The sequence below is a fragment of the Pyrgilauda ruficollis genome, unplaced genomic scaffold (genome assembly GCF_017590135.1).
Source record: "Pyrgilauda ruficollis isolate IOZ18807 unplaced genomic scaffold, ASM1759013v1 scaffold24, whole genome shotgun sequence".
Taxonomy (NCBI): Eukaryota; Metazoa; Chordata; class Aves; order Passeriformes; family Passeridae; genus Pyrgilauda; species Pyrgilauda ruficollis.
This window is the reverse complement of record NW_024523648.1, coordinates 7868639-7881284: the sequence shown is the minus strand read 5'-3', so window position 1 is coordinate 7881284 and position 12646 is coordinate 7868639. Positions and strand designations below refer to the sequence as shown.

The following is a 12646-nucleotide window of genomic DNA, read 5'->3' as shown; positions in this document are numbered from 1 at the left end:
CTGTCAGTACTTTCTGGAGACAGTCTAGGGGTTTACTGCTTTGTGGGGTTTTTAATACATGCTGTAGATAAAGGTAAAATTTAAAAAAAAATTAAGATGGCAAATAGAAGCTGGAGGGAAAAAGCCTCTTTAACCTATGTCCACTTCTGCCTAGTCAGTAAAGACAGCCACAGACCCCTCCTGTTTCCCAGCAGGATGAAGGTGCCATTCTGAGGGCTCACTGGGGTTGGCCATGGCATCACCCCCATGGCCTGTCACGGGGGGCAAGAGCTCGGTTTGGCTGGCCGTGAATTACTTTAATCTGTTCTGGTACCAAATGAGATACACACACTTTGTGATTCCTGTTAGCCTTCAAATGTCTTTTTATGGGTGAGCAAACGTCACAAACGTGCGCTGGCATTTCCCAGCAGGGTATCGCCCTTTTGGACCCAACTGTGTGTTTCTGAAAAACATTCAGCCACCAAAATCTGCAATGTGCAAACCAAAGTCCCCGTGTGCACCTGCAGCTGAAAAACATTCAGCCACCAAAATCTGCTGCAAACCAAAGTCTCCGTGTGCACCTGCAAGCATTTATTATGGGATCACACTGATGCACCCTGTTCTCAGCCCATGACACACTATCATTTCCCAGGTTTTGGGTTAGGTACTGCACATTGTTGCCCTCTTATTCCAAGTTTTTATTTTAACATCATGTGGCCTACACACAAATTAACTGTGTCTACAAACACGGCATCTTCATCAGTGACATGGCTAAGCCCTGGGGTCTGTCAGGATGCAATTTTGCAACTCTTCTGTTTGGTCTAGGTCAAAGACTAATCCAGCACTGTAATCTGCAAACTCATTGCTCCTGTCACACAGATCAAGTCTGCAAATAATTCCATGCTCATTGATGATACTGTGCACAGTTCAGGTTGGAGATGACTTAACACACAGAGCTATTTTTACCACTGGGGTTAGGAAGGTCTAGACAGAACAAACTGTTAATTTCATGTTTGACTAATGGGTCTCAGACATGTCCACACAGGGCATTTGAGATCAGCTGTAAGGCTTTCCCTTCCTGTTTCTCAATTCATGTAGGAGAGAGCCAGACCTTCCCACCTGCACAGCAACCACTGTAACACTAAGTGCTAGTTCTCAGCAGCAGTTCTGAGCTTACTGCCCAACACAGATTAGTAAGAGGTTTATGCACTTTCACTGCCCACTCAACAGCTTTGCCAGCACACTTGCTAAATTACAGGCACGTATTTCACCCCATAGTGCCACATGAACCACTTTTTCCAGATTTCACAGCAGTATGGAATTAAGACAGTTTAAGCAAGCTGTTACTTCAAATGAACCACGTAAGAAATCTCTGTCCTTTCTGGTGGATCAGCTGTCCACCAGAACACGCATTAAATACTTTTCACTGCTTCACTGTCCCTACTATTTGCCTTCAACAGTTACTAAGTTCTTATCTTCCTATTCCAGACATTCCTTTTTGTACAGAGCTGAAGACTTGGCATATTCAGACCCAGACAGGACACAAGGTAGCAGGACTGACTCAGCAGCTGACTGGAAGCAGGAGACGAGCGGGGCTTCTTCTTAACCTGGTGCACAGCAGAAATTGAGCCTTATGAGCATGTGCTGGATCTCACACTACAGCCTTTAGAGCCTCAGTAAATGTTCGCTGTGTTCGAGGAGCCCTCTGCAGCTTAAAGCCTCACCACCTGGAGCTAACTCAAGCCTCCTCCATAGCTTAAGCACTCCTTTCCAGAGCACCACTCTACAGGCATATCTACCTCCTGCTCCTCTGGAGTGTGCAGTACCTGGATGTCTGGCACACACGTTACGGCACTTGCCAAAAAAGCCCTGCCTCAGCAGTCACTTATAGTGAGGAGCACTCCACCACTCCACATCTCTGCTATGGGGTACTCTGATGTAGTTGTACTTCACCCTATGAGGAACAGAAAAAACTCCAGTTTCCTTCACCTTCAAGCAGACACCATGATAAGCACAACATACCAACTATTTCAAGACCATGGGCATGCTCTGTTACACCACAAGGTTACTTCATGCCTGCTTCAAGCATGAAGTTTGTTACCACTGCTTCAGCAGCACTGCTGTGCAGAGACAACTTGTACTTGATATATGCATGCAATCGGCCCCTTTAGTTACAGGATGGTCTAAGACACACCTGAGCAGTTAGTATGAAATGAGTGCCACATGCTGTCATTCAGGCCCTATGTCAACAATTTGCCTGAGCCAGTTTACAGTACTGTAATCTGTTAACCAAGGTAACACTTCCAACGTTCATGCATCAGTGTGATACAAAGACCTCACATAAGAAATGCAGGAAGGGGTAGGGATGATGGAAGACAGTCAATTCAGGCAGGCACAGCAACACGTATTTCCCCTTTCATTTATCTTTCAACCTTTATGAAAACTCTGCAGCCTGTAATACAACAAATTACTAGACCAGATATTACTAAAAATGAGTCTCTTGTAGACAGTTATAGAAGATTCTTCTTTTGAGTTTTATTTGTTTATAGTAACAGTAGCACATATTTCCACTTAGGTATTTTAGTGCAACAAGGAAATCCATTAGGCTTCAGCAAGGTGACCTATGCTTCTATATGCAATGGAACAGATTAAAGTGCCTCCCTTTGTTGCACAACAGTTTAAAGCTTCAGAACTCTAAGTAAACACCTTTCACAGAATTAAACAAGCAGACACTTTGCTTGATTATGAAATGCTTTTGCTGGATGAGTGAAGTGCTTTCTGCAGTAGAACAATTCATTTGTAAGCCACAGGCACTACTACAAGAGTGGTATCAGAGTAGAACTGGTGACATTTTAGTAGTCTGTGCAAGAATTCCACTCTACTTTTTGGAAGTTGCATATCTTGAAGATACATTCTCCCAGTTGATCACATTCCAGATGGCTTTCAAATAATCAGGTCGAACATTTTTATATTGAAGATAATAAGCATGTTCCCATACGTCAATGCCTAGCAAAGGAATGAGACCTGTGGAAAAAAAGAGGATAAATTTTGTAAATGTATGAAGACACACTTTACATGTAAAGCTTTATACTGCATCCCCACATTGTACCCAGTTTCTGAGTCTTAACCTGCAGGAAGTCAAAGAGCTCTGCAGCACAGTGGTCCTTATTGCAATATTTTACAAAACTGTGCTCACACACACACTGCATAAACTCAAAGAGCTGTTTGAGTAAACACATCTGTAAATATTCTGGAAGTGCCTTGAAGACATAACTGAAATCAGATGAAGTAATTTTTGAAAGGTTTCTATCTTTTGCACACTTATGCAAACACTTTCATGAAAAATTACATTACAAATGTTTCTTGCTATGCCAGCTTGCTTCCAATACTTTAATTACAGGCTATATGTTAAATGCCTAATTACCTGATGCTTTTGTGCTAAAATACTCGTCATTGAATTTTTAATGGCAAATTTTCACAGGAGGGAAGGTGGAATTCACCCCCATTATAATCTATGTCCCTATACTAAATCTATAATTTCTTTTCACCCTACTGACAGGCAATACACAGACTGCTGGCAATACATGAAATTCCTTGCCATTCTCTATGGATTCTGCAGAACATGTTTTAAAGGTATCTGCAAAATAATTTGGACAAACTGACACTACAGGCATATTCTCACTGGTCATAACCTCTTCCCTCTGTGAAGGGTGTCCAGCCTGCCATTACAACTTCCATGTCTCTCTAAGGAAGTAAGAATCTTGGAAAGAGATCATTGCCAGTACTATGGTGCTTGTCCAGCTGTAACACTTAACCACATCATAGACTAATTTGGTTGACACTCATTACTCTTATAAAGGAAGCAAATTATAAGGCTCCATTTTAAACCCAGTCTAGATATGAACAAGAGTTATTTTATTCATCTTCCCCTCTCTTGTTGTCTGGCCCCCACTGACAGCGCGGTGAATAGCTCCTCTGCCAGAGGGAAAAAAAAAATCTGAAGAGAAGAGGCTTAATGTTGCTTGGTATGTGCAAGTTACTCCAGTTACTCAAAAATCCAAGGAAGCTGAAGCTAAAATATTCAGCAAGCAAAAAGCACTTTCACAATATGGCACATCTATCTTCCCTTGGACTAGAAGGACACTTAATCCTTCTGCTCCTCACAATTTTTTAAGTCCTGCTTTACAAATGCTGCTCTAAAAACTGAGTTTGAGTTTTCACTCCTGCTAGAAGAGACATTTGGGTTTTCACATCTATTTATCCATCAATTTCTTCTCAACATTGTCCACAAACCACTTTTCAGATGTCATACACTTGCCTATTAAATCTACAGAAGCAGAGGGGAAGAAAGGAAAGAAACCTGACCTGTTGTTCCTTGCAAAGGGTCTTGATTTGCACAGGCTGCTATCTGAAGGCGCCCCTGCTCCTTGTTATAGCCAAGCCACCCCCAGCCTGATCCTTGGACACCAACCGATACAGCTGTCAGCTTCTCCTTGAAGTTCGCAAAGGAACCAAAGTCACGCTTGATGGCTTCCATCAATTCTCCTTTAACAGAAAAAAAGCACAGAAAGATCAAAGGCATATAAACCTCTTGTGAGCTCTGTACTAAAGGGCCTTTACCTTTAATTGCAGGTTAGTTTAGGTAATCAGTACTCTGTCCTCCCCAAGGGTATTCCTTCTTTTAGGCTTTAACTGTTTAACTATCCCTATCCAAACTGGAGCATAACTCAGCCACTAGACTGAGTGGGTCTGCAGCACATTTATTCCCTTCCTGTGATCCGAGTACATATGCAATTTAATTAGCACGGCTCTGTACAACTATTTTCTCTTATGAAGGTGGCAAGTGTATATACAGCAGTAGCCAGGTATTTTGCAGTGTATAGATAATCAGCTCTAGAAACTAAAAATACTTTGTACATTATTTATTTTTTATGCTTTTGGCTTACATCCAAACCCCCGCCCAAAATACCTCAGAATTTTGGTAACTGTCACATAGAAAGGTGAATTAACTCTGAAAAACAAAGATCCTTTAGACTCCTTCAAAGAGAGAAAAGAGCATCAATTCTACCTATTAATTAAAACTAATGCAATAAACCACTGTAACATGCACTGACCTTTAGGTTCCCCTCCTCCATTAGGAGAAAGGTTTGTCCAGAAGATACTGTGATTGATATGACCCCCACCATTGAACTTCAGTGCAGGCTGAAGTGACACCTGAGTTGTAACATCACCTAAGGATACAGAAAATAAAAATACATAAATAAAAACATTATCACCACAACAGGCAGTATGTTTCTATTAGGCCTCCATTGATATCCAAAATCTTCCTACAAGCATATAACTTATCAATGGAAAACGTAAGGTTTGTACTGTTATCCATGTTTTAGACAGTCATAGACAAACTCTATTAAGGATTTATTATCTTGGACCTTTTTTATGCTGTAGTAAGTGATCTGCAATATTAAAACTATCAGGCAGCCCATACTACACATGTAAGACCTACTGCCATTCTACAGCAGAATAAAGCAACAAGCACAGCCAGAACTCTTTGCAACCCAGCACTTGTAAATTCGTCAGCATCATCACTACAAGGAAAGAATATTACTCATCCATTAGCTCACTGATTTGCAAACTAAGCATTTTTAAACTTCTTAAAACAATTTACAGGGCAAACAACTTCTGCTTGAGAAAAGTTATTAGGTACAGTGAGCATATACACAAAGCGTTCTTCTCCTTCCTATATTTTGTTTCATTTGGGGCTTTTTTGGAGGGAGGTACTCATAGAAAAGTGATCCAAGTAATTTCACTACACATGACAGAATCCTGCATCTGAAACCAAGATCAAACAGCTCTGTACTTCCTCTCTGTCCACAAAATGCTGTATTCCTTGAAGAATTCACTGGTGCCTTGTGTCCCTGAACAGTGTTGCACAGCTTCAATACAAGTCTTGTCCTTACTATTTTGGCTTTTAAAAACACTGAAGCATTTCAAAGGTTTTTAAAGCTTTTTCCACCACTCCAATACGTCCTTTAGTAAAGAATCAGTGGGGGACCTGTTTTCTCCACTCTCAGGACTGAGTGGTAGAAATTTTCTGAGTCACCTCAACACAGACATGAAGACAATCCTCAAAGTAGTACACCTCAAAGCAATAGCAATCTGTTACTAAGGTGATGCCTCAGGTTTTAACTTTTATATTTTTGAGATCCTGTGCTGCCTTAGTGTGTGGGTCTAAGCTTCACATTAGGGGATGGTGAGCTCTCTTCACAGAGCAGGTAGACAAAACAATTCCTTCTCTAGCTGGGGACCCAAGGACAACTGATCCAGATCTCAGGCCCAAAAACATAATCAATGGTGGACCAAAGAGAGAAAAAAAAGAAGGATGGGACTTCACGGGCTAATGCTGTAATTGGACAATTAGCTCCAATAGATATGCTAATGGACCAGAACTTATAAAAGTGAGAGACCCCATGACCGGCTGTCCATTATGACCATTTTGGGCTCACCTGGGCTGTAGCCCTGGCTGGGCTCTTGTGCTGCTCAAGGTGGATCTGTTGAGGCTTCCTAATAAATACCTACTTTATTCTTTAGCTCCATCTAGTCTCTATTCTAGGACAGCCTTCACAAGGCATCAAAGGTTTTAATTCAGGATTTCATGCTCTCAGCATTTCGTCACAACCTTCAGAGAGGAGTGTTGCACTGAAACAAAGCATGCAATGCTTTGTTTGCAAAAACATTATTTGCTGGATTTAGGTATCAGGTGAAGGATAAGAAGTCTCTCATGGCCACTCAGATGGCATCTTTGGGACATTTGCCTTGAATTTTGCATGCCTTAATGACACTTTCACATCCATCCAGAACATACAACATACAGGAAGCCAGAGAGAAATCAAAAAGTAACTTAGAATGCCTTTAATGTGTTCATCACTCTTTATTTCACCATTCTTTAGAAGAACCCACTCCTCAGGACCACTAGGAACCAGAGATGACATTTCACCACTGTCCTTGAACGGTACTTGTGCTGCTGAACTTTGCACATTGGGGGGAAAAAAAGCAATTGAAAAGAGGTAATTTGCCCTTAAGTTACAGCAAAAGTATACTGGAATTTATTTGTATGTAATCCATGGACAATTCAGTAAACCAACACAAGAAGCTCAAAGGTGCTCAAGAGAGTAGTCAGCTCAGTTTCTCAGCTTAAGAAATTTGTTTCCCTGTAAGAGTGCAATCACAGGTTGCATGATGGTCAAAGAAGAGCAGGGAAAACTATGGCAGGAACAAGTTTACAATGAAAATGAGATTCAAGTTCATATCCTTCAATTAGCAAATCTGACACATTTTGATGGGCCAGTAATGAGGACCAGTTTATGCTGACACAAAGTCCTGTGCTGTCACAGAACTGTAAGTTCATTTTCAAATGAACTGACAACGTAAACCAACAGGACGGCTTTGAGTTTTCTATGCAAATATAGATAAATGAAAAACATATTAAAGACAATCTGAAGAGAATACTTTGCTTCCTTTTGCTGAACAAGAGACATTGACAAGGTTCTGCTGTCCAGGAAAGTTATTAGATAGTGATTAGATGTGCTATGTAATCCAACACTGATACACAGCCCAGCAAGTTTTTTGACTGTGCTCAATTTTAGTATGAAGAAATAATGACAATATTGACAGAATGAGGTGGCAGTTCAGACTTTGCCTCGGTCTTAGAATTTTTTTCTAATGAGGGTCAAAATACTGAGATACCAATTAGGAAAAAAACAAACTAAAAAAACCACATAATCACGAATATCCCAATATCCCAAGTAATTATTTGTCTGCTTTGGTGTGCATGACCACATCCAGTAAGTCATCCATTTGGAAAATAATCTCTGCAGAATCCTTAAGGAAAAATTGATCTCTACGTAAAAAACATTCCAACACAAGTGATGAGATGCTATCAAAAGCTGTAATTCCTAAAAAATAACTCTAAGGATCCACAACACTGCAGGTGCTTCCAGAAATTCTGTGTCCACTAGTGGCTGAAGCTTTTGTAATTTAACAGCATCAGTAACAGCAGCAGTGCACACACTGTCTTCTTACACTTCAGGTTCCCTCCCCAGTTGTGTTTGCATGAATTACATCTCCAGAATGCACCTTTCCTGGATCTGCTACTGTCAGGGCAAGGCAGCAGTAGCTTGATCACCTGATTCTTAGTTGAATCTCATTAGTTCATTAATTCAGACTGCACAAGTTATTTTTTGGCTCACTTAGGTAAAAAGTGAGCCTAAAAAGTTTTTTTACTTGAAAAGCCCCATTCTCTATTCAAATACACTAGCAATTAATTATCATGGTTGAGGTTTAGTCAGATATCAGCAGTTCTCACTTTCACCCAAGTCCAAGCAGTTAAATTCCACTGTGAAGCCACCCAGCAAGCAGATAGAAGCGAGTCTATACAGTAATCATTTCGTTGAGATAAATTGATACCTTTCAAGATCATCACAACAGCAAAAAAAACACAGAAAATATTCCACCTTCTTAAAAAGACATACATGTTATTTCACACACTTTTATCAGTCCAACTGAAAGACTCAAAGTTTAGAAAAAACATATCTCATGTTTTAGCATAGTTCTGCCACCCCTGCAAAGTTTTTGCAAAAGGCAGTGTACCTCAAATTTTGGGATCGTAACAAAAAATTCCATCATTTCCTGCATATCTGCGTGTCTCACAAGGGCTTGTCACCTACACAACCCCTTAAATTGATGCAGTGATATAACTGACCCCAAATTCAGGTCTCTGCACTGTGTTGTACACATTAACTGCATGTTTGTCCTACCTCCACTTGTAGGCAACCGAGATTATTTACCAAGACTGAGCAGAGCATCTGACGTGAAAACTATCACAGCACACAAATTTCACTTTATCTAACTTTGCTACCAACCTTTTATTGCAAAGTACTTGTTCAGCAAAATGACTGCAATTTCCTAATTATACAGTCTTTGTTCAGTTCAAGTTACTAAGTATGGAGTATGGACTAAACCCACAACAATCAATTTTTGATTGAGTGGAGTTTCACAGCACTACAGAGAACAGAATTCATGCTTTTTACTTACATTTGATTTCCAATTATCAGCACCACTGAATCTACAATAAAAGATTTCCCCCTAACGATACTGCAATGACATAATCCAATCTTTTTAAAAGAATATATCTCACTTCTTTTTTTTTATTTTGCTCTTCTGTATCATCTACACCAATAAGCTTCCATCTCACCTGTTGACTGTGGAGATACAAACCTTTTGCCACTGCCTCTTTGTACTTCTCCTCGACAACGTTCAGGTTGTTCACGTAGGTGGCATGGTGCTTGCTGTGGTGCAGCTGCATGATCTCTGCATTAATATGAGGTTCCAGAGCAGCATAGTCATATGGCAAGTCAGGAAGAGTGTGCTTTTGCCTAGAAACCAAGCACCCCAAAGGTGCTATCAACTTGGCACTGCTTCTAGAAAAAGAAAAACCAGAAGGAAGAAGTCTTATTCAGTAAAATTTGGGCTTTAACAATGAAATAGACTGCATACACTGCTGTTCTGATCAACTGCTTTAAATACCTGGGGTGATATCTCAGCCAAGGAAATCATATTTCCATTTCTCAAGAGTTTAAAGCAAGCATACTTGGCAGCTTAACTGCAAAGATGAATTCACACAAAGGTCACATATACAGGGCTTTGCACTGCGAAGCTGCTGCTTCTCAACCCAAGCCTCCAGGCCGCTGCAGAGACTCATGTATCCTCCCAAGCGTGCACGTGAGGGAAAAGCAGGGATAGCAATGAAACGCCAGTAGTAACCTGATGACATTCAAAGCTTCACCTAATCTTTATTGATTAAAAATAGAAGCAAAGATGTCACCTCAGCGTCCTTCCCTCGCTATCCACAAGGTCCGTGCACTGGAAGTAAAGACGCTAAAACACCCGCACAGCCACCGCGTTCCCAGACTGAATCTCCCCAGCATTTACAGACATGCGTTTCCCTGTCCGCACAGGGGGAACCGGGAAAGCACGCGGGGCGTCACAGCCGCGATGCCCGGCTGCGTTACCCTTCCCCATTTTAACACCTCGCACTCGTCATGCGACACAAGGGCCTCGACGAGAGCAGAATCGCCGGCCGGCAGCGGTCAGCTCTGAGGCCCGCCGCCGGATGGCTGGTGACCTTGACATACGCCGGGGACACAATGCGAGCGAAGCCCTCAGGACCCTAAAGAGCGGCCGAGTGCGGCGACCCCGGCCAGCAAAAACGAGAGGCTCTGGCAGCACCGTGCCAGGCCACCAGAGCTGCTCGGCGGACGGCGCGGGCAGAACCTGAGAGCGCCCAAGGACGACCGGCAGCAGCCCCCGCCCGGGCCGGCGCCGACCCGGCGGGGCAGCCGGCAGCAGCGCGACCTCCCTGCGCGCGAAATGGCGGGGGGCAGACACCGAGGGGCGAGAAGACGACCCTCCCGCCGCCTCCTCCCCCGCTCCCGCCGTCCCGTCCCCGGCACGGCGGCGGAGGGCAAGGACGGTGCGGCCGCCGCCTCCCGGCGCGGGGCTCTGCGCAGCCCGCGCTCTCCCCGGCGCGGCGCGGCTCTCACCTGCTCGCGGCGGCAAAGCGGCACAACATGGCGGCGTCTGCAGCCGGGCGCGACTCTCACGGCGCAGCCGCGGCCCGCCCGCCCTCCGCCCCAGCCGCGGGGGCTGAGCTCGGCCGAGCCGCCGGTGACACACCCCGCGGTCACCCCGTCCATCGAATTGCGGCAAATGCTGCTTCTTAGCAATGGGTGTAGCTCGTCCTTTGGAACGTAACGCTCCTAGAATCGTTTATCTTAAAACTCAGGCCCGCAGTAGTTCCAGGCGAGGCGAGGCTGCCTCAGCGCCCCGACGAAACAGATAAAATGCGGCCCGGTGCTGTGCCCTCGACAGGATACAGCAGCACGGCAGAGCGCGGCTTTGAAAACCTGCCGTGCAAGGACATGGCTCTGGCAGCATAGAGACGGCACGCTACCGTTTCAGCTTTTTTGTCTACGACTCGCTTTTGTTGGTTCGTTTCTGTTCTTTTACCCATTTTTTGGGCATCTTGTTTTCCCCAACACGTGTTTTCCTGCCTGTAGCAATTCAGCGGCCTCTGGTGCTCATGAAAATCCTTCACCCAATTTAATGCAAGTGAGTCCAAAGACCCATTAAAAACTGGCTCTCCAGCGAGGTCAGGGAGATCATCCCTCAGAGATAGGAGGCATTCTGCAGGCAAGACAAACATTAGGTAAAATTTAAATGGCATGAAATTAATCACTGCTACCACAAAACCTTCAATCATCATATTTCATCTTCCTAAATACGTATAGCCTCAAGATTTCTAGCATCCACATTTACCAGACTATAAAAATTCAAATTACAAAAATTCAGTGGGGGCTAAGCCTGAACAATTTTGTTGGGAATAAATAACCTCATCTTGCCAGTTGGGAAGAAATCCACCTGGAAAGACCCACAAAGGGAATCCCAGCGCCCAGAAGACACAGTGCTTCCAATCCCTCACTTCTAGAAGCATCCTAGAAAAGGACAGTAATTTAGTTCTTCTGATGAGCCAGCGGTGCTCATGGGAATCTGAGCAGTGAAAACAGCTGCTTTAGCAGCAGCTAAGATAGAAGGCAAATTGTCCAAAATCAGCAAGTTGTTTCTTCATCCCTGACTACTGAAAATACATTCAGAAAGTTACATAGGTTATATCTAATTTTAAAGAGGAATATATTGTATTTATTGGATCAATAAAATGTCTTTTTTTGTTAAAAAGAACCAACTATATTCAGGATTATTGTCATAATACAGGCACCAACAGCCAGGCAACACCATTAATATTACAGGTTTTTAGTAATTAGCATTTGTATATGCAGTATCACACTGCAGTTCACTAATGCTTGTAGCAAGTGTTCCATGAAAACAAGTCAATTATGTAATTATATTATTAACTGGCACAGTTCCTGGGTTGTTTTCATTTTGGAAGAAAAAAAAATCACACAAAGCACCCCAGTCTGCTTATTTAGAAGACATCATGTAAGCAGATGATGACAAGGGGAATGGCTTGTTTTACACCAGTTTTTTTTCCCAAAAAGTTAACTTGAAGTCTTATGGTATAATTTGTATTTCTGATTATTTTTTTACTATTTAAAAATTCCATAACACCCTTGAGAAAATAAAAACCTTATGTAAAGATAATTTTAAAGTCATGAATGTCCTGTAATAACAGACTAAGTAAAAAGTCGTCACCACCTAAGACCTATGCCTTTTTTTAACAACCACAGATTTCCTCACAAGGCTTTTTACCTTTATCACATAAAGCCTGATTACTATATTGCATTATCAGCATTTGAAGCTTCTCAAAAAATACTGTATTTTACCATGCACAGGATCCAGGATGTACATATATGCACATGCTACATAACAAGCAATATGATGTTAAGATAAAATAAAATTCATCATCAGGGACCTCTGTGATCCAAAAATTCCTCTGGGTGCCAGATGCTAGTACATTTTAGTATAGATATTTGTTACTTCCCTTTCATGCATTCTACCCATTCAACTGCTATTTTTCAGGCAGTAAGGCCTGAAGCAACACTGAAAAAGCAACAAAGTATCACCAATGGAATTTATACTTCCAGTGACCACTACC

General features: G+C 42.5%; 1 protein-coding gene across 1 annotated transcript; it reads right to left on the bottom strand.

Annotated features, from left to right (window-relative positions):
* Nucleotides 1-2492: 2492 nt before the first annotated feature.
* Nucleotides 2493-10734, bottom strand: SOD2 (superoxide dismutase 2). Its single transcript, XM_041469842.1, has 5 exons — nt 10578-10734; nt 9253-9455; nt 5094-5210; nt 4345-4524; nt 2493-3003 (listed from the first exon to the last, which is right to left on the bottom strand). Exons 1-5 carry the CDS (start codon nt 10604-10606, stop codon nt 2858-2860), a joined length of 675 nt encoding a protein of 224 aa, XP_041325776.1. The 5' UTR covers nt 10607-10734; the 3' UTR covers nt 2493-2857.
* Between the last annotated feature and the right edge of the window lie 1912 nt (nt 10735-12646).

Coding starts and splice junctions, on each gene's coding strand:
- SOD2 (XM_041469842.1), bottom strand. CDS start 10,606: ATGTTGTGCCGCTTTGCCGCCGCGAGCAG. Junction 5,211..9,252: donor CAAAGAGGCAGTGGCAAAAG/GTTTGTATCTCC, acceptor CTGTATCCTTAG/GTGATGTTACAACTCAGGTG. Junction 3,004..4,344: donor CCCTTTGCAAGGAACAACAG/GTCAGGTTTCTT, acceptor TTTTTTCCACAG/GTCTCATTCCTTTGCTAGGC.